Source organism: Penicillium oxalicum, chromosome VI (assembly GCF_001723175.1).
Source record: "Penicillium oxalicum strain HP7-1 chromosome VI, whole genome shotgun sequence".
Taxonomy (NCBI): Eukaryota; Fungi; Ascomycota; class Eurotiomycetes; order Eurotiales; family Aspergillaceae; genus Penicillium; species Penicillium oxalicum.
Window position 1 is genome coordinate 337,035 of NC_064655.1, and position 18,300 is coordinate 355,334.

The 18,300-nt window shown below is 47.0% G+C and overlaps 5 protein-coding genes across 5 annotated transcripts; 3 read left to right on the forward strand and 2 right to left on the reverse strand.

Moving 5' to 3' along the window:
- Positions 1-2,206: 2,206 nt before the first annotated feature.
- POX_f07438 (uncharacterized protein) lies at positions 2,207-2,971 on the reverse strand (the record flags this gene model as incomplete). Its single annotated transcript, XM_050116239.1, has 1 exon — positions 2,207-2,971. One exon carries the CDS (start codon positions 2,969-2,971, stop codon positions 2,207-2,209), a length of 765 nt encoding a protein of 254 aa, XP_049966378.1.
- Positions 2,972-6,644: 3,673 nt separating this feature from the next.
- Positions 6,645-6,797, reverse strand: POX_f07439 (uncharacterized protein; the record flags this gene model as incomplete). The annotated part of the gene is made up of 1 exon (XM_050116240.1): positions 6,645-6,797. One exon carries the CDS (start codon positions 6,795-6,797, stop codon positions 6,645-6,647), a length of 153 nt encoding a protein of 50 aa, XP_049966379.1.
- A 2,859-nt stretch (positions 6,798-9,656) lies between these two features.
- Positions 9,657-10,016, forward strand: POX_f07440 (uncharacterized protein; the record flags this gene model as incomplete). The annotated part of the gene is made up of 1 exon (XM_050116241.1): positions 9,657-10,016. The coding sequence occupies one exon, from the start codon at positions 9,657-9,659 to the stop codon at positions 10,014-10,016; it is 360 nt and encodes a 119-aa protein (XP_049966380.1).
- A 4,602-nt stretch (positions 10,017-14,618) lies between these two features.
- POX_f07441 (uncharacterized protein) lies at positions 14,619-15,008 on the forward strand (the record flags this gene model as incomplete). The annotated part of the gene is made up of 1 exon (XM_050116242.1): positions 14,619-15,008. One exon carries the CDS (start codon positions 14,619-14,621, stop codon positions 15,006-15,008), a length of 390 nt encoding a protein of 129 aa, XP_049966381.1.
- Positions 15,009-16,843: 1,835 nt separating this feature from the next.
- POX_f07442 (uncharacterized protein) lies at positions 16,844-18,124 on the forward strand (the record flags this gene model as incomplete). The annotated part of the gene is made up of 2 exons (XM_050116243.1): positions 16,844-16,947; positions 16,996-18,124. 2 exons carry the CDS (start codon positions 16,844-16,846, stop codon positions 18,122-18,124), a joined length of 1,233 nt encoding a protein of 410 aa, XP_049966382.1.
- Between the last annotated feature and the right edge of the window lie 176 nt (positions 18,125-18,300).

The window sequence follows — 18,300 nt, forward strand, 5'->3', positions numbered from 1 at the left end:
AAGTAGCTACTTAAGCCGTCAGATACAAAAGCGCGTGAAATCAAAGGCTAGATACGATTTCGGGGCTTGCTGCAGCCTTCGAGTGTGATGTGCGACAATCGGAGTTTCAGCTGGCGCCTCGAGGTATTCTCGGAAGCCACCATCACCAGTCGATATTACCCTCTGTGTTCAAACGTTTGATGAGTTAGCGCTCAAACTCTTCTCATTCAACAGGGCCACCCTGTTTTTCGAGGTCAGCGAGAGACTATATGCCGTATACAGTCGTCGTTCGGAGTGGAACTCTCTCGTCAACAGCAAAGTAAGCAACAATTTACAGTTTTTCCTCGTCAGATTGGCGTCCATCTCCCCACGTTGGCAGGTTTTCTATAGGGCAATAGAGGGTAGGAAAGCAAGGTAACCTGCAGCGGCCCCCAGCTAGCTAGGGCACACATTGTAGAGATAACCGTCCCCCGTTCTGCGAAATCGATATCTTTTTTGAAAGGACATTCCAAGCCACGGCGTTGAAGTTAACGAGATGAGCGATTCGCCGGCGCTGAGATCAATTCCTTCATGTGATGAAAACTTACATTTCTAATGAGATTACTCCGTACCGTGACTACGAGATGTACTTAGTCCCCAGTCTATTATTGCAGACGGGCTACTAGCGCCTTTGGGCCGTTCCATCTATCCTTCCAGCGCTTCCTGGCAGGTGGATAGAAGAAGTGAATGAGGGATTTTAGCTTACCGCAGGAGCAGGTCGCTAGACCTCTGCGTTGGAACCTCTCGCCCAGCCCTGTTAGTGTATGCTGGGTGGTTTGATCGCTTTGCGTCCTGGCACGTGACGACTTGCTGCGCTCAACTTCAACGTGTAACACGATACACAGTTAACACCACGCCACTTAGGACCAATTCATGCGTCGCGACTTCTGCAACCATGCAGCAGCCCTGCTATCTGACGCAATTAAGATATGGGCTTAGGTCTGTGCCTCCTCCCACAAGCCTTAGATGATATTCGCCGTAATATGAATGTTCCTCGCCTTTTGGTTTGTTGAACCTCTATACATATCGCCGAGTCTGATGGAAGTTTTCTGCTAGCTGAAGTAGCAGAAGTGATACCTAAATCTCAAAATTTAACAATTAAGCGAGCAGAGATGCTTTTCTTCTTGAAAATGGCAGAAATCTGAATCAAGAATAGGGAGAACATAACTAACGTAATTCCCGGCTTCGCGGCACACCCGGCTTCGCGGCACACTCATCACCACCAAAGAATTTCAAAATCAATTATCTCAACCAGCACCCTTTGATTCAACTAAATCTGGCGACTTTTACATGAATTGATCCTATGGCCAACTTGCCCACACCCACTACACTTAGGCCGAGCCCTGGTAGCCGGCTGGTCTGCCTGATTAGGCGTTTCGCCCTGCGCATGCGATACTACCTCACCCACTTCAACTAGCTGATTTGCCTGCTGAGCTAGTTGTAGGCCCTCTTGAACGGTTAGACCCTCATCGCAAGGTATCTGCCTAGTTGACCGTTTGCGCTTCTTGATAACCTTCTCATTTGCTGCGCGTAGATTAGCGATTTCTTGCGATAGTATCGCGGCGTTATGCATCGAGAGATAGGCACTCTTGATAATCTGATCCACAGCGGTTTTCGATGGCGACGGAGGGCTATTTGAGCGCTATTTTAATAGATTCTTGAGTAAGGTAGCCTGTTTCTGTAGCTGAACCACGGTTCTAGGTGTTTTTGGTGTGAATTGGCTAGATCGGCTAGTTGGCCGGCTAGTTGGTGGTGTAGGCGTTCGTAGAGAGATATTAAGCTTCGAAAGCACCCTTTCTGCATCAATCGGTACTAGCCCACTAGCTGCGAAGCTATTTTGAACAGTAGCTGGTTGAAAGGCCTCTAGCCGTGCGCGTTGATAGTCATCGAGGAAATCAAATTTATCGATGTGATTGTAGCCCCTACGCGCAAGATCACTGATAAATCGACCGTATATGCGTTTTAATACTGCAAAACAGCCAACATCTAGTGGCTGTAGTAGATACGATGAATGCGCAGGCATACAGAGTGGTATAATATCGTTTTTAGCGCAGATTCGGTCGAATTGAGGCGTAAGGTGGCTACCGTGGCCATCAAGAATTAGTAGTCGAAATCGGCCTCGTACGCGCGAATTTGTTGATGGGATAAATAGCTTTTGTAGCCATCGTAGGCTAATCTCATCGGTAGTCTATCCGTTATTCGAGACCTCGAATCGCCAATCTTGTGGTAGGTTATCAAACCAACCAGCGATTGCAACCTTGCCCTTAAAAATCACATATGGCGGTAGCGAATAGCCATCAGCGCAAATTGCTTCGATAGCAGTAACCCATTCGCGATTACCTGGCTGTAGTAACGATCGCCGACCGTAGTAATCAGCTCGCGTAACAACCTTTTGTGTTGATATAAGGCCTATTGCAAATCCTGTCTCATCGAAGTTGTAGATATCCTGCGGTTGAATACCGTTCTCATCGATCACGCGTTGTACGGTCGCAAACCACGCTCGTAGCGATTTTGGATCTTCGTTTAGGGCGCGTTGATAGTCGTATCGCCTAGAGAAACGCGATCGAATCTCTTCGCGTCGATTAATGAAGGTTGATGGCCAATTCCTACCAACAGTAGGTGGTGGCTGGCTACCGCGGGCAGCCAGTAGGATATTAGCCATCTCTCGTACAGTAGCTGGCCTAGGCGCTGCTCCACGCGTATCTAGAGAGATGATCCATTCAACTAGCGAATCCTCTTCTGTTTCGGTCAATTTATAGGTAGATAGGCGTTGATCAACGCGTGCCTGCCTCCCACTCGCGCGTGCAGCGAGAGTTCGGTAGGGTATATCGTATAGCTTTGCAGCTGCGCGAATCGATTCGATACGACCGTTTTTGATATCGTCAAGGGCTAATAAGATCTTGCCCTCTTGAATGGCCAGTTTCTGTTGAAATGCAGTACGAATTGGTGGCATGGTAGATGGTTGAAGAAGGTAGGTAGGTAGTTGGACGCGATTCTCAGTGGGGTGTGCCGCGAAGCCGGGTGTGCCGCGAAGCCGGGAATTACGTTAGTTATTGAATGTCGAATGACTAATAATGGTGGGGAAAGGTGCCGAAGTGGGGGTTGGCCATTGTTCACGTGCACTGTCCCAGATGTTCTGCCCAACCCCGCCCTCTGACCCGATCGCAGAACATGGATTGTTTTGAATATTTTGAAGCAGAACCCAAAACGATCAATACAGTCCATGTGCACTTAGGATCAGTGCTAGTGGCTATTCATCGAATGGACCCATGGCCTACCTCCGACCGACTACGAAAAACCCTAATCAGGTTTCTTGCGATCTCCTGAGCGACTGGCTGCCGAAAGCAGAGTTCTCAGCAGCGGAGGATGCGCCACACATGAGACTGTGTCGAAATGTCCCGTTAGAACTTCTTCGGCCTTTTCAAAAGGAGGTATCGGAAATACGCAAATCTTCATTTCTTCTCCTTTAGTTAACGTCTCGGCAGAACATGAAGACGAGCTTGATCAAATTTTCGAACGGAGCATCCCCACGAGAACCCTACGGCACTTTAACAGCAATCCTCCTTTACGAAGAGAACGCGACTGTGTCCCTTGTTAACCATGAGGCAAAAATACCACTCGCGAAGGGCGACTCAGTAGAATGGAGTGGATTGATCGAGATCTTGAACTCGTGTATCTGTGTGGTTACTTGGAGCAGAGAAACGATTTGATAGTCTGGAATGAGTTCAGGTATCATACAGGGGAAGGGATGCCCGTTATTTGAGAAAATGATGGAATGCAATATTCAAGCGAACTAGACGGAAGCGGCGAGGAATGAACTGGAAAAGGGGAGTCTGGCAAGAACGGGATCGCAGATATCGCATTGAAGGACGGAACGGAATACGCAAGTGCTTGTACATCCGCGGTATCCGGTGAGCGAGCCGAAAGCGGAGGAACATGATCTAACCGGACTTCAGCTGTTTATCCACCGATCTGCAAACCGCGACTTACTTGAATAATCTTGCGCTTGGGGCACTGGCCATCCTATCTGCCGCTCATCGATCAATTGTAGACCTGTACCAGCAGCGAGGACTGAATGTTCCCGTGCGGACTGCTGCGATATATCTCCGAAGTCCGCATTAACGTACGCTGTTCGATAGTCAGTACCAGGTTGAATAACCATAAAGGGTTGAGGAGCTCACTCGATGGACAAGGCCGGGGGCTGATCTGATCATCATCAACGACTGTAAGAGCATCTGTAGAAATAGTCGGACCTGGCGTGTCGATTGTAGACTGGCTGTCTAAACCGGACGGGGTTTTCTCTGTAGTCGGTGAACCCGCTCCATTATCAGTACGCCGTCTTTTCCGCACATCCTCGGCAAGGTTGATCATTCCACCACCTGGACCAGTTCCCCACTGGGTTCTTGGAGATACAGTAATCATAGGGGAGAACAGGCTTGAGAGCTCTTGCTCATCAAAAGCATTAGAGCCAAATGGTTCCAAATACCACCTGGTAAATATATCCCTTGCGGCGTTCAAATCAGCGCGTAGAGATTTGCATATCTCAGAAAGTCTGGAAAACAAGTATAAGTAAATGGCAGCACTTTCGGGGATTGTGCACACACTGGACAGTTTTCCCAAATATGCACTTGATTATACAAGGCACAGAGAGATTGTTCATGTGAAGTTTCGGTAGACGAGCACTGATCTCTGTATATTGACTTTGACACAGAGAGGTCGTGAAGACGTCTATCGACTGCTTCCCTTTGGCTATGTTTCTCAATGAATAGAATGACGGAGTGACTAAATTCCATGGTCAGCTCTATATGGGCCAATGAAAATGGGTACAATGTGTACAGACAGTAGAAGAGGATATCGCCACTTCTCATGCCCCATTTGCTCTTGCATTGAAGCCTGTCAACCGCCGCGACTCCCCAAGCCGCGGCGAGCCGCATTTGTCGGAGATGTTCGGGATTGCCATTTGAAATCGACCCCATCATCTTGTTCACCACATTTTCGTCGATGCCGACGCAACATGCAACATGACAAAGTGCAACGAATAGAAACTTTTGATAGGATGCGATAAGTTTCGCCAGTTTTGCACTGTCTTCGCATTTTTGCGTGAGTAAAGCGTAAGACTCCAACGTATGGAGTATGTTTGTATGCTGACGTTGAATAACCGGTACTGAAGAAAGGCCTCCTTCAATTTGACCGGGCTCTTTTAGCAGTGACTGCAGAATGGATGGCGATGAGAGAGACTCGGTATCGAGAGATGCAGAGGATATGGCCTTGAACCAATTTTTAGCGGTAGGTATCTTTTTGATAAAGGAAATCAATGTTTTCCTCCATGCTTCTTCTGGCTCGGGTGGACTTGGAGGCAAGGTCTTTTGACGTTGGCTACTCAGAGAGCTTTGTGAAGATTCAAGCGGGGAGACCTGAGGATTGACCACGAACGAAATCCGGGATTTCAGAATAACATCCTGCGGCACATAAGCCGCCCATTCCTTCAATATTAGGTGAAGGCTCTGGATTTGTCTTTCCAAGCTGGAGACATAACAGGAGGAACTATGCGGGTCCATCTTCTACGAAGAGGATGAAGGGAGATGTTCAAGAGGGAAGACGGTCAAGGGAGGGCGGGGAAAGTTTTGAAAATGGAACAACAGGTGATTGGGTAGACAGGGGTAGGGCCTAGTAGGCCCTACCCCTGTGATCGGGCGTACATAGCCCCAGACCCCACATGCGATTTCTCTCTGGGTCACTGTCGATCATGATGATCGACTGGGTCTGTGCAGGTAAGTATATCGCTGAGATCTCCTTACCAATCGGGTTCCGTTCCCTTGTACTACATTAGGCTTCAGTTTCCTCATACCTTTACTTTCTAATCTGGTCAATGAGCGGGATGCGGAGGTGGTGAATATCATTTCTATCCTTATCCTTCCGTGTGCATTGAAAAAAGAGGCTGCAGGTCAGCCCTCACCTTATGCACAACCAACCGCCCTCCTATTCCATCCACTCCACCGCTCCGTCTTGGTATCCGACAGGGTAGGGCCTACCAGGCCCTACCCCTGTCATCGCCAAACGCATTTGCAACTACATCCTAACCAAATCTCCAGTGGAGTAGCCGGCTCTGATTTATCGCCCGCCACCAACGCCAATTTAAAACTCAGACGCCGCTATGTCAAACGAGAAAGTCAAGATGCTACCGGCAACACACCGACTCCAGGTATGTTGCTTTTCAGCCTCTCTCATATTGATTGATCACGTTAACTACAGTGCATTGTAAGCCTCAGCCGCCCACCCCCAACGTAGTCCCGTGGACGGACCCAAAAAGAAGAGCCTTGACAAGAGGTACTTGCAGCCGTTCCTCTTTACGATTATAATGCTGTCCTCCTAAATCCTGCTGTTTGGAGTTGGATATGATTGGACAGTTCGGGGCCATCGTTGTTCTCCAGCTCGCCAACATGGTTCCAATTGTCTGGCACGACAAGCAGCGGACTCGGAATGCCGGGCCTCTAGTCCCATACAAGAATAGCTCTAGAGAGCTACTGGAATTGAGAATCGAATTTCCCACGAATTGGTTTGACCAGAGGGTTTTCACCCAAAATACTAAGCTGCTTGACCTCTTCCAGGATCTACGGAGGACCGGGTCACGTACACGGCGTATCATTGCCTTGACAGATTGTAAGCGCTTCCATCAATCCCTTACAAGGAAAGCATAGCGCAAGGACCAACTTGACAGTGCCATCCTCACTGCTTCTTTTACAATACTGCATGATAAAGTGAAATAGGACCTGATTCATCTGCAATATCAGAGCTTTATACGCTATGCGCCGGTCTGTTTTTTTTTGGCTGATTTCATCCTGTCTTCCGACTTTTGTCTGATCACAAATGGATTGAATAGGGCAGATTTGGCATGTATGATGCAAGCTTAGTCTAATACAGTCTGTTTGGCATGGTTTATCCCGAAAACATGAAGGGTATTCAGACATAATTTTGAACCCAACTCGTTATCCCGTACTCAGATCGAGACCAGCAAAAAATCGAAGGAATCATTCACCACAGCGCCCCGGCCCATCATGCTTCTATATCGGCCTTGTATTGTCTCAATCACGGCGCTATTGGGCCGACTCAGGAAGGAGATCAGATCATCTGAGGCTGAAGCAGGCGGTTTTTCAATATTTCAATGATCAAAATGCCAAGTTGTCAGGGCTTATTTGAGAACAGTACCATAGCTCCAATGCGCCAACACCTCCTCCATTAATGCGTCAACATGGTTGTCGAGAGGTTCAGATGGTCTCACATATGTCAAAGCCTTGCACTTGTCCAAAAAAATCTAGCATCCTGGGTAAGGTCTTCCGGGGGATGCCAAGCCCAGAAATATGGAGAAGCGATTCTCGAATAAACCAATTGCTTTAAGGCCAGCTTTGCTGGAGGAGTCAAGAGAAGTCGATAAATCGGAGAGGGCTTTGGAGATTAGTTTAATAGCTCTCTCAGAGAGTGTGGAACTGATCATGACTGTGCAGATCCTTTAATCGCGACTGATGGTTTCTAGAAAGTGAATACTATTGAACTTACGAATTGTACAGATCTATATATTAAGGATCCTGACCCATTTCTGAGCTCCTCTGTCTTTGACAACACCTTGATCTCAGACACACATCACTGTAATGGGTTGTCTACCCACTTTCTCTCTTCTGTCCTTTCTTACCAATTGCGTTCCATCCCTAGGTTTCCATCACAATAGTAATGATTCCTTTTGGGGTGGGGAAGAGGAGCAAGGTCCCAGTGAGGAGTTGGACCGAGAGATCCACGGCACCATAACTTCGCATGCGCAATCTGCGGGCATGGTATATAAGCCCGATCCTGTCTACCGTACAGACACTCCTTTCCAAGAAAGAGTTGAAGCAGACTCAGCTACTTGTCAAGTGAAGCCTATTTCAGGTGAGCTACTCACAGATCTAAATGTTCCGTTTCGTCTCTCACTGTGGAGGATCACAGAACCACCGGCACAAGACAGATCTCGGAGATATCTTTCACGACTAAGCAATAGCTTGGATAGTAATATCATTGAGCTTCCATCCATACCTCCAGATTGGTCATGTTATTCTAAGAACCGAACCTATTCGTAAACTATGCCGAGATGCAGTCGAGAGACTCAGGATTGGGTAAGTCTTTCATCGAACTATCGTCATTCTCCACGCTTTCAATATCTAATAATCATGTGTCAGCCAAGAAGATTGGATCTTAATTTTCTGAATGAAGTGAGGAGCTTTGACTATTTCTGCCGCTTGTCGTACAATTACAACACAGTCGATACTCCTGACATTATGTTTTTGATGTACCATAATGGCAATGGCGGTCGTGGTGGGTCCTGGATTCATGGGAAGCCTCAGTCCATTCGAGAAGTCTTTTCTTTACATGAAAAGATCTGTGAGGCTAAAAAACTCTAGCCTTGGGAACTATTATTGTCAAAAAAAACTAGGAAGGAGGACATGCTTCGCATTTTTGTACCACCATATCTTTTGGCTTAAAACCTTCAACTGAACGTACAGTGGCCATTCTTTTGCATTTGAAACATAGCACATCCCTCTAGTAGTATAAAGATAAGTGGGGGATGTGGCATGTCCAAATACTAACGAACGCTGAGTGTACCAGTAAGAGGATCTGTATCTCGATGGAACTCGCTAGTATTCCGACGTAAAGGCACTACACTGAGTACGCTTCCCTCACATTTACCACTTGTCAATGCACCTTGTGCGAATCCTCCAAATTCACGTTTTGAACAAGCTGATTGACCACTGGCAGGCGACCGATAAAGTTGGTCAGGGGAGCCAATCTCCTCCCGGTTTCATACTCATGATATATCCACAGAGGGTTTTACTAAGTTAGGTTGGTTCCCTTTCTATTATCATAATGAGTAGTGGCCACGCGGTACCATTTTACCTATTGCACGTAATACGAAAGCCTTTAACGACCAGACAATGCCAGATATAGAGCAATGTGTTTTATTTCAGTACATTACACAGAAAACAATCATGTGACTTTATTTATAAATACGTTTCACGATTTTACGAGAGACTAAATTAAAAATAGACTAGCGTGTTTCAGAATCAAGTTTGAGAAAGAATAGAAGAGAACAAAGAGGTGAAACTGATTTCGAGCGGTCCTGTACGTAATTGCCAAGAGATGACTTATTTAACTAAGACCAGCTGCCCAGAACCTCCTCGATCAGCCCCTGTATGGTTTTTTTGAGTATCCAACCATCTGAACGATCGGTTGGGCTTCACCGGTATATTTGGCCTATCACTATCGTGAGTTGAGTTGATTTGAATGTGCCTTTAACCTGACGATCCTAACATTTGCCTCTAGGTTTATATGAAGCCGGTCCAGCTAACTCTGCTCTGTGTTCTACGGGGGGTTTTCAAAAATTTTCCGAATGACCAAGTAATTAAACGTCAACAGTATGGACGGCAAGCGTCGGCGCGTGCCCACCCGTACTATTCCCAGGAACGCCGACGACCAGATTTACTGTGACCATCAGGACTGTCAGCCCATGCCACCGATGTACGGTCGTCCATGTAATTGAAAGTGGGTAGCTCTACTTCATTTTATCCTTTCCGTCATATTCCTGCTTAAGTCGTATCTTCCCTGGTAAACATATGGATAAACATGACCGTTCCTTCAGATGTCATGAGCCAGGCTGCAGCAGAGAAAATGGCTTCACCGACTCCAGTGGTCTCTTACGCCATCAGCGTGAGGTTCACCAAAAATACACTAACGCGAGAATGCCGATTATGTGTCCCTGCGCGGACTGCAGTCGCAGTTCTGGGAACATATTTACGCAGCGGGAGAACCTCCGAGAACACCTGCGCCGTCGGCATCAACAAGCTGATGACTTTAGCCGTAATACCTGTTTACATGATGCGACTGAAGTCTTGTCGGAAGCAAATGATGGCGGTAATATTCGTAAAGAATCTACACAACTGTATCGGGAGGTTCAGGTGATGACAGTCGTCTAGAGGAGTTGGAGTGCAAGGTGGCTGTACTCCAGTCCGCGATTGCCCAGTCAAGCTAGCCCAATCCAAAAACGCATGCCCTTAGCTTGATTTTATCGTAGAAAACGCAAAACCAAAAATGCCTCAGTGGACTAAAAGTACCAGTGTGGTCTCCATCACCAGAAGGTCAATCAAAAAAAAAGAAAATTGACTGCATAAGGAAACCGGGTCAATAGAGCAATTGAACTAGCGAGAGTTATAAGTACTAGGTAACGAAGTCTCCTGGTTTTCAGTTCTCGCTACCTGAAAATTTTTCTCGACACAGACCAGATGAGCTGCAAGGTGTTTTCACATATGGAACCCCATCATGATGGTTCTAGTCAGTCACAGCGGAATTTTGATAGAATGACAGTGACCCAAACAATCCAAAGCAACGGTTCTCTAGCCAAGTCCTACAAAGACTGGCTCAGCAATTTCACTTCCGACATCTGTGGCAATTTGGCATGTAGCTGGATTGGACTGTTTGAGCCAGAGTTGAACTACTCTGGCGTGAGACCAGTTTGGTGGCCGCAGGGTATACCTTGGATGAATCGTCGGCACAAATTGAAAAAAGGGTATGATAATTATTGCTGACTGGATCTTGAAAGCTAACGAGATGAAGAAAAAGTTACACTTCTCTGCGATCTACTATGCGGACAGTTGCTTGAACGATGCACGAAAATTGACTTGGAGATAGCGGCACGGACCATCTCTCCCCTACTGAGTTCATCGGGGTACCAAAGGACCCTTACCAATATCCTCGATACTTTCCAATATGAACAGAAATGCCGAAACGCGCCTCAGCATAGGACGTTTGAGAGTCGTGAGACAGGTAAGAATTAGTCTAGTCCTTTTACAAAGAGTTTAAAAAAAGGGCCACAATCTAGTATCATGTCCATTCTCATCGTCTTCCTGATGGCTTACTCGCACCCAACTCTACTAGCTACATCAATTAGGCAAATCGTGGATATAAACTCGAGTTCTCCTAGGGTTTATGCGGACTTGACTTCCGATTTCTGTGTTGAATGGCTGTCATTTTCACCGCAGGAAGAGCCGCTGTAAGTGATTAACATAGCTGACACGAAATAAACTGACATTAGCCCAGGCATGCTACAGCAATGACCCGTTGTACGCTCCGGGAAGGATTACTCATTTCTCTAGAGGGGCCGACACTGCTACAACGCTCGGTGGCCTAAGAGATTCAGAGGGACGCAAGAATGGGTAACCTAAAGCTTCTTGTCGCATATGGGTATGTTTTCCGAGGTCTCTATGCGTCTCATAACTGACGGGGAATTCTGTGAAAGCCCGCCGCCACCCGGCCAATCAGTGCCTCCTCTCACGTATTTGTAGGTGTCTTGTCTAACCCCCGATTTCGAACTTGACTGAACCCACAGGGTATTTCCGAACAGGGTCGCCGTTTCGCTACCAAATGGCCACATAGAAACCGCAATCGCATCTGGTTGGGAGGATATTCCCGAACGAATCGCAGAAATCGAGACTTGGAATTTGGGGACTCGGTCTTTCGTATGAATGAACGTTGTTGTATAGCGGTTATAGATGGCGGAAGACCCTCTAGACCTGGACATGAGTACAATGATTTTAGGAGAATTAATTGTAGATCATAAGCTGCTGGGCGAAGATCTGATTGCAGTGTCCAAACATACCATCGCATTGGTCAGTCCAATTCCGCAACCGGCTGCATAATTTGCATAGCCTTGTATTGCCCCCAAGGAGCAGGATACGGAGTATCTTCCCGCATCTTAGGCCCTTCAGTATATAATTAAACCATTGCCCGACTTCTCCCTTCATCCACAAGCGATCCATTCAACACTTCAAGCCAGTACTGCCGGCTAGCTCCTCTGATCCTTGTTCCCTCTTGATATGGAAAATAGAAACGAAGAATGCTCCAGCGGTGATACCATCAAAACATCCCAACCAGAGGAAATGGTCCTATCTACGAAGGATAGTGCAAGTTGCCATCGAGACATGGAAGAAGTTCTCCATCGCGATGAGGAAAGAAGCGGACACGGTATGCCCTAGCAGTTTCATCGCTTGCCACTTGCGTCTAATATTCTTCATGTCTGATAGGCACTTCTTCTGGACGGTCTACGCACGGTTTCTCCGGCACAGAGGTGATAAAAGTTCCGCTGTATTCAGTCGCGACGCTACCGAAGTCAAAAATCAGCATGGGGCTCGAATCCATATGATCGGTGGTGGTTCTGTGAGAAACAATAGTATCGTTTGGAATGGTGATTTGGGCCCAAACACTTTTATCGATGTCTTTTGTAGAGATCGCTGAGATAGCTCCTAGATATAGGGGGCTTTGTGCGATGCAAGTTTTATTACATGTCCAGCTATGTGCCGCGAAAGAACCCGTGTCTTGAGATCTGTTGCTATTAAGTCAAATCAGCAATGATTAAAGTGGATTTGTACGTAAGAAATATATCATTTTTCTTGAGCCGTATCCTATTTAGAACTATAGGCCAGCCAAGAGCATCCATAGTACCTGATTGGCTTAAGTGGGATATTCAAGCCCTGCTGCTGCACGTTATTCATCACAATCTCTTTCGATTTCTGGGTTCTCTGGGATATTTTCGAGCTGCTCCGTGGACCAACAGGAGTGCAAAGGATTGAATAAGCAAATGACGCATCGTCCTCACTATTCTCATTTCATATAAGTAACGGGTGCGACCAAATGATTAAAATCAGAACCCAGGAATCCTCAAAAGCTTCGTTTAATGGAAACATTCCGAGACCTCCGAGCCTTGGAAGCGCTCAACTCGTCACCCAATGAAGGATTTATAGCACATGGGCCCGGAGGATGTGCACCATCTCCTCAGGATCCGTTTTCAGATTACTATCAGGGAATGCTTTTGCTGCTGCCTGACGCAGTCTGCGACCATGTGCTTTCTGGTTGGATACAGGTGATACATGGAAGAGAGAGTTCATCTGAGCCATTTTCAAATTTGTGGCTTTCTTTCCTAGATACTTACAGATTATCTCCGCGGTCACATAAGTCTGGTAAGTCGAAACCTGGTGTCGTGGGTTTTTATGAGGCGCTAACATCCACTAGTAAATGTTCAGCTTCTGCAATTTTTGATCTGCAACATCGTCTGCGACGGAGCTATTATCGATGAGCTCTGTGGTGTAGAACAGGTAACTCATAAATGAAGTTTTGACGATAACTGATGACACTTCACCGTTGCTTAACCGTCCCGCCTGACCCACATTTTGGCCCACCGCTCTCCTAGCTGGAGCTATAGCCTCTGTTTATTGTTCACTGTTCACAACCCCGTCTTTCCACCACCCTCTCTTTTCACCGACCCCTCTTGGAAACGCTCCATGACCCGATAGACTGCTCTGCAATTTGAGAATCAACACTAAACGGGAGTTCTCATCACAATTCAACAAATACAACTCTCCTAAATTTGCAGGTAATTCATCTTCTTACAAGTGCACGGTGATGGTTTACTATTGTAAAGGGAGCTTTCACGGGTGCTTCCTGGGAATGTCCGACCGCGGGGCCCACTCGACCCACTTAAACTCGGTTTCACCGTTGAATATTCCTCTTCTCTCGCTGATCTGCAATCTGGTCAGACGACGTGGGTAGCCAATAATTCAAGAGTATCGTCAGTCCCCTGACCTCTTCATCAAGTCATGTAATATTTCTCATGCTCTTAGAACAAAGTCACATTCCGAGCCTTCAATCTGTGCTCCAATTACCTTTTTACTTTATTCTTTTCCTCTTTGAGAACTTAATGAATGCCCGTTGATGCTTGTTGTAGATCGGGGCTCACCGGAGAGATTAGAGGTCCGGTGAAAACCATCACCAAGTTACTCTCCATTTTGTTGTGAATCAACCTGGCCCAGCTTGCATTTTCCGTGCACCAAATTGCAAGGTGGACCTATTTTCTTCATTCAAGTCGTTGCTTCTGTCATCGACATCATCTTGCACCATAGGTGACTTTCAATTCACTCCTGGCATAAGTTGTTTAACTGTCCCTAAAGGACTTACGGGGAACCATAAGATCCTATAGAGAATGCATTTAGCTGCGGCTTCTCCCGGTAGATGTTGGTACACTATAAGGGTAGCCACTCCCTCATCATCTCTTCAAAATAATCCAGACACTTTACTAAACGAGCGGGGTCCATATTGTGCTCAATATATCAAATCCAACTTTATCCATTCAAAGCTCTTAAACCGGAGAAAATGACACCGGCTATTGATCGACGTCATTTACTTCAGATCTTTTTCGGTGATGTGACTGATGCAAACGTCTTGATTAAAAGAACTGAGGCTATGATAGCCGTGGAACCTGTACTATGCAAAAGAGCAACCATATATATCGCAAACCCCGTCTTCGGCTTTCTCTGGCACGAACTGTTAATAAACGCCTCTTACAGCATAGACGAGGTACTGGACGGGTCTCCTTCGGTGTGATTGCTTAGCTAACGCTCACTTTCTAGGGGCCCTTTGGTTCATCCTATCAGAGGTGCCACGATAGAAAGAGGGTTCGAGTCAAGAGAGTCGCTGAAGAATACAGGGATGGCGAGTGGTTTCGATTCGGGACACTCGCTGAGAAATACATGCTTCACTTTTTCGCGACACATGAGATATGTCTAATTACCTTCAAAGCCATCTACGTCCCGTTCAGCTCCACCTCAAGCGCGCATGAAACCATCGTCTGTGGTCCTCTAAAAGAATCATGGCAAATTGAAGAGCTTCAAGCTCTCCAAGACTGCGGTTGGCTGGTACATTACTACGCTGATGGCCGCTTGCTTGATGGAACATCCGCCCCGGAATTGGAAGGGGAGCTTGATCTAGACAACTACCGTTGCGGCCGTGTCTTCCTCGACGAGTATACCCTTGTGATAATGGATGATTATTTGGAAGACAGTTCGTGGATAACTGAAAAGACAGAAATTCGAGCCGAAGATGAAGTTGGAATCGAATTAGCATTGTTGGGTTGGACTTGAATTGATATTTTTGAGTTTCTTTTTACCTTCCAACTCAGAGACTTGCACTAGGCCTTTGTCGTCTTCTTATCCGGGCGACATCGCGTGTCGTGCAGCATAATAGCCACCATTTGGGTTGACTGTTAATTGTGTATGATCGTGAGATAGGCAGACATGATAATGTAGCTGGTAGTCTGAAATTCTGTTAAAGCGAGTAGCCCTCTGTTACGGACCTCAAAGAAGCGCGGGGGCCGCAGCTATTTGAGTAGCGGCCGTGAGCCCATCATTCTATGGACGCTAAGGGATTAGCGTTGTCACGTGCGTTTCGGTATACTTGGGCGTACCCCAGGGGACCCAAGGCAAAGACATCCAGGGCAGGAGCCAGAACGGCCTACGGCTAACCAACACAAGCAATACCCACGTATCCAATGAAATGCCAGCTGAATGAACTCGCATACCTTACCCTTATACACTCTTTAGACCGCACTTTATTGGCATTGTGGAAATATCAGCACGGGTGCATAATATTCTGAACGGAAATAAGTCTTATCTGGTACTGTAGATCGGCTCATCTCTTCGTCTTTCCCAAGATCAATCGACCTCAAGAATTGAGCCAACTAGCTTCTCATTGTATCCCTCCCGATGCATTGACTATATCGTTCCCCAGTTGACTATCGTTCACTAATGCTTAATTAAAGGCCAGGCAAGCATCCTAGCTACAACGGATTGTATGCCTCATCTTTTGACATGCCGACTTCAACACTCAGCTTCGCCAGACAGGTTGTGTTCCGAATTAGTAGTAGTGTTCGAGTGGGCCTACTAGGACTAGCCGACATGGTAGACTGCGCAGTTGCGTTGTCTAATATTCAGCCCTTACATTCTTGAGGGAATATGGTCTATTTTTGGGAGCCCTGAATCTCCACCGAGCTCCACTGGTCGCCACCAATAAGGTTGAATGACGTCATTGCTCTGGCTCGGTCCCAACGAACGTTGATATTCCGTGTTTTAGAGATGGGTCGGGCAGGAAATGGAAGTTCAAATTAGCGTTGCTCCGAATAGACAGCACATAGCAACTTTCTGTACCTCGTGGCAGTTGCTTATGCCAAACAAGGCTCCTGGAGAGCGCAAGAAAAGAAGACACGGAAACCGTGAGCGCATGTAGCCGCCAATATTTTATTAATTCGAGTCAGGAGACACCGATCCCAGAGACACTCCAATTGATCCCCGGAGGACCTGTTGCTGCCTCTGGAAACTGTACTGGAGGCTCCAGAAGCAATAAAGCTCCCAGCTCCGGCTGGGATATTTTCCGAAAGGTGATGGGTTTAGGCTCTCCGCCGTAAGAGGCGTCTGGCTCCAAGGACAACACACCCTGGCTTGGCTGGGACCCTCGGCCTAGGGTGAAGCTCCTAGATACAGTTCTACCCATAGGAGCTATTAGCAAGGCTCTCGGAGGTCTCGTAGCTCCCAGGAATAAATAGCGCGATACTGGAGACGAGGCACACGTTCCTGGTGCTAATGAGTAGTAACAGCTTCTGAACAGGACAAAAATGCTCCTCTGAACAGGACAAAAATGCTCCATCATAACAGATCATTGAGAGGACTGCGTCTTTCGAAGGGACGTAGTAATACGAGGACTGGACGTGCTGCAGCTTTTAGAGAATCTGGCGATGGCGGTACGTACATGGTAGCGCATGCAGAACAACTCATACCTGCATTCCTGCATTTCCCCTCTTTTTGCCGCCCAAAGAACTTGAAAGCCATGGCACACACTCCGCTGCTTTGGATATTTCTTAAATTGGCCTGGTTTTCCTCGTTTCCACTTTCCTTCTCTCTCCATACTGCAAGGACCGACGAAAATGGCAAAGAAGAGTTCCAAGCAGCGTCGAACCCAAGAGGAACACGCGAGTCCGATGTCTGTCCAGGTATCTCCAAAGGTCGATTATGTCCAGCCATTGTCATCGTGAGTGCTTTTGGTCCATTAAAATTAATTATATCTGACTTTCTATAGACCGTACGAAGCCCCAGTCGTGACCGCCACGATCGGGAGTAAGGAATATTGCATTCCGGGATATTATCTTCGGAAATGCCCACAATTTGAGCAGCAGTCGTTTTTGTATTCATACATTACCCTGCCTGATGTTCACGAGGATGTCGGCCATACCTTTGTGCATTTCCTATATTCAGGATGCTACGAGACGATCAACTCGTCAGTTGAGGACGGCACATCTAGTGTGGTAAGAGAGTATAAGAGAAGTGTCCTGGTTTACCAAGCATCCAGGACATACCAGCTTCCTGCTCTTGAAGCCCTTGCCAGAGATTACATAGAACGGTTCGGCGAAGAAATGTCTATGACTGATATACTGCGGATTACGAAGGAGGTTTTTTCAAAACTTCCCAACGACGAAACCTGGCTTCCGAAGTATATCGAAAGAAACCTCCGGCAGTCGTTGAGGTCCAGCAAGTCAGAATTCGATCTGGATGAACTTTACAATGCCCTCGGCCAGGATCATTATTTCGATAATACTGTGACGAAAATGATGCTCGAGATACTCCTTCATTCCCAGGAAATCACCTCGCAGGACGGGAAGAGCCCCTGCGAACAGATGCACAGCCATGGGAACGGAGAGGGAAACGCAGCAATAGACGAATCAGTGGACAAGATAACTAATGGGCGACACACAGAAGAGTCGACTAATGGAAATCCCGCTTCTGTGAAGGCTGATGCTGCTCATGAGCCTGATGTTGCCTATGAGGCTGATGCTGCTCATGAGCCTGATGTTGCCGATGAGCCTGTTGCTGCCGATGAGCCTGATGTTGCCTATGAGGCTGATGCTGCTCATGAGCCTGATGTTGCCGATGAGCCTGTTGCTGCCGATGAGCCTGTTGCCGCCTATGAGGCTGATGCTGCTCATGAGCCTGATGTTGCCTATGAGCCTGTTGCTGCCTATGAGCCTGTTGCTGCTGAGGATTCCCCGGATAAATTTCGTCCGCCGAAAGTTTCGCTTGAGGATGTAGCTTTATATCAGAACTGGAAGAGCATGTCCTCGAGGAAGAGGGCTAAACGAACACGAACTCTTGTAGCAAGGGGTCTTCCGATCCCAGGAGAAGATGGCATAGTTTCCATCTTCGTGGTGTGAAGATTTCTGCTTTGAATATTTCTAGTGTTCTTCACATTCATTGTATTCTGCCGGAAATGACATCTCTTGGTTCACCCGACCCATGTCTGTTGGCCATTCTCCTGCGAGTGGCGCCTTTGTTTGCCACAATGCTTGATATTTGCTTGCCTTGGTGCAGGTAACTGAGATAGAATTAC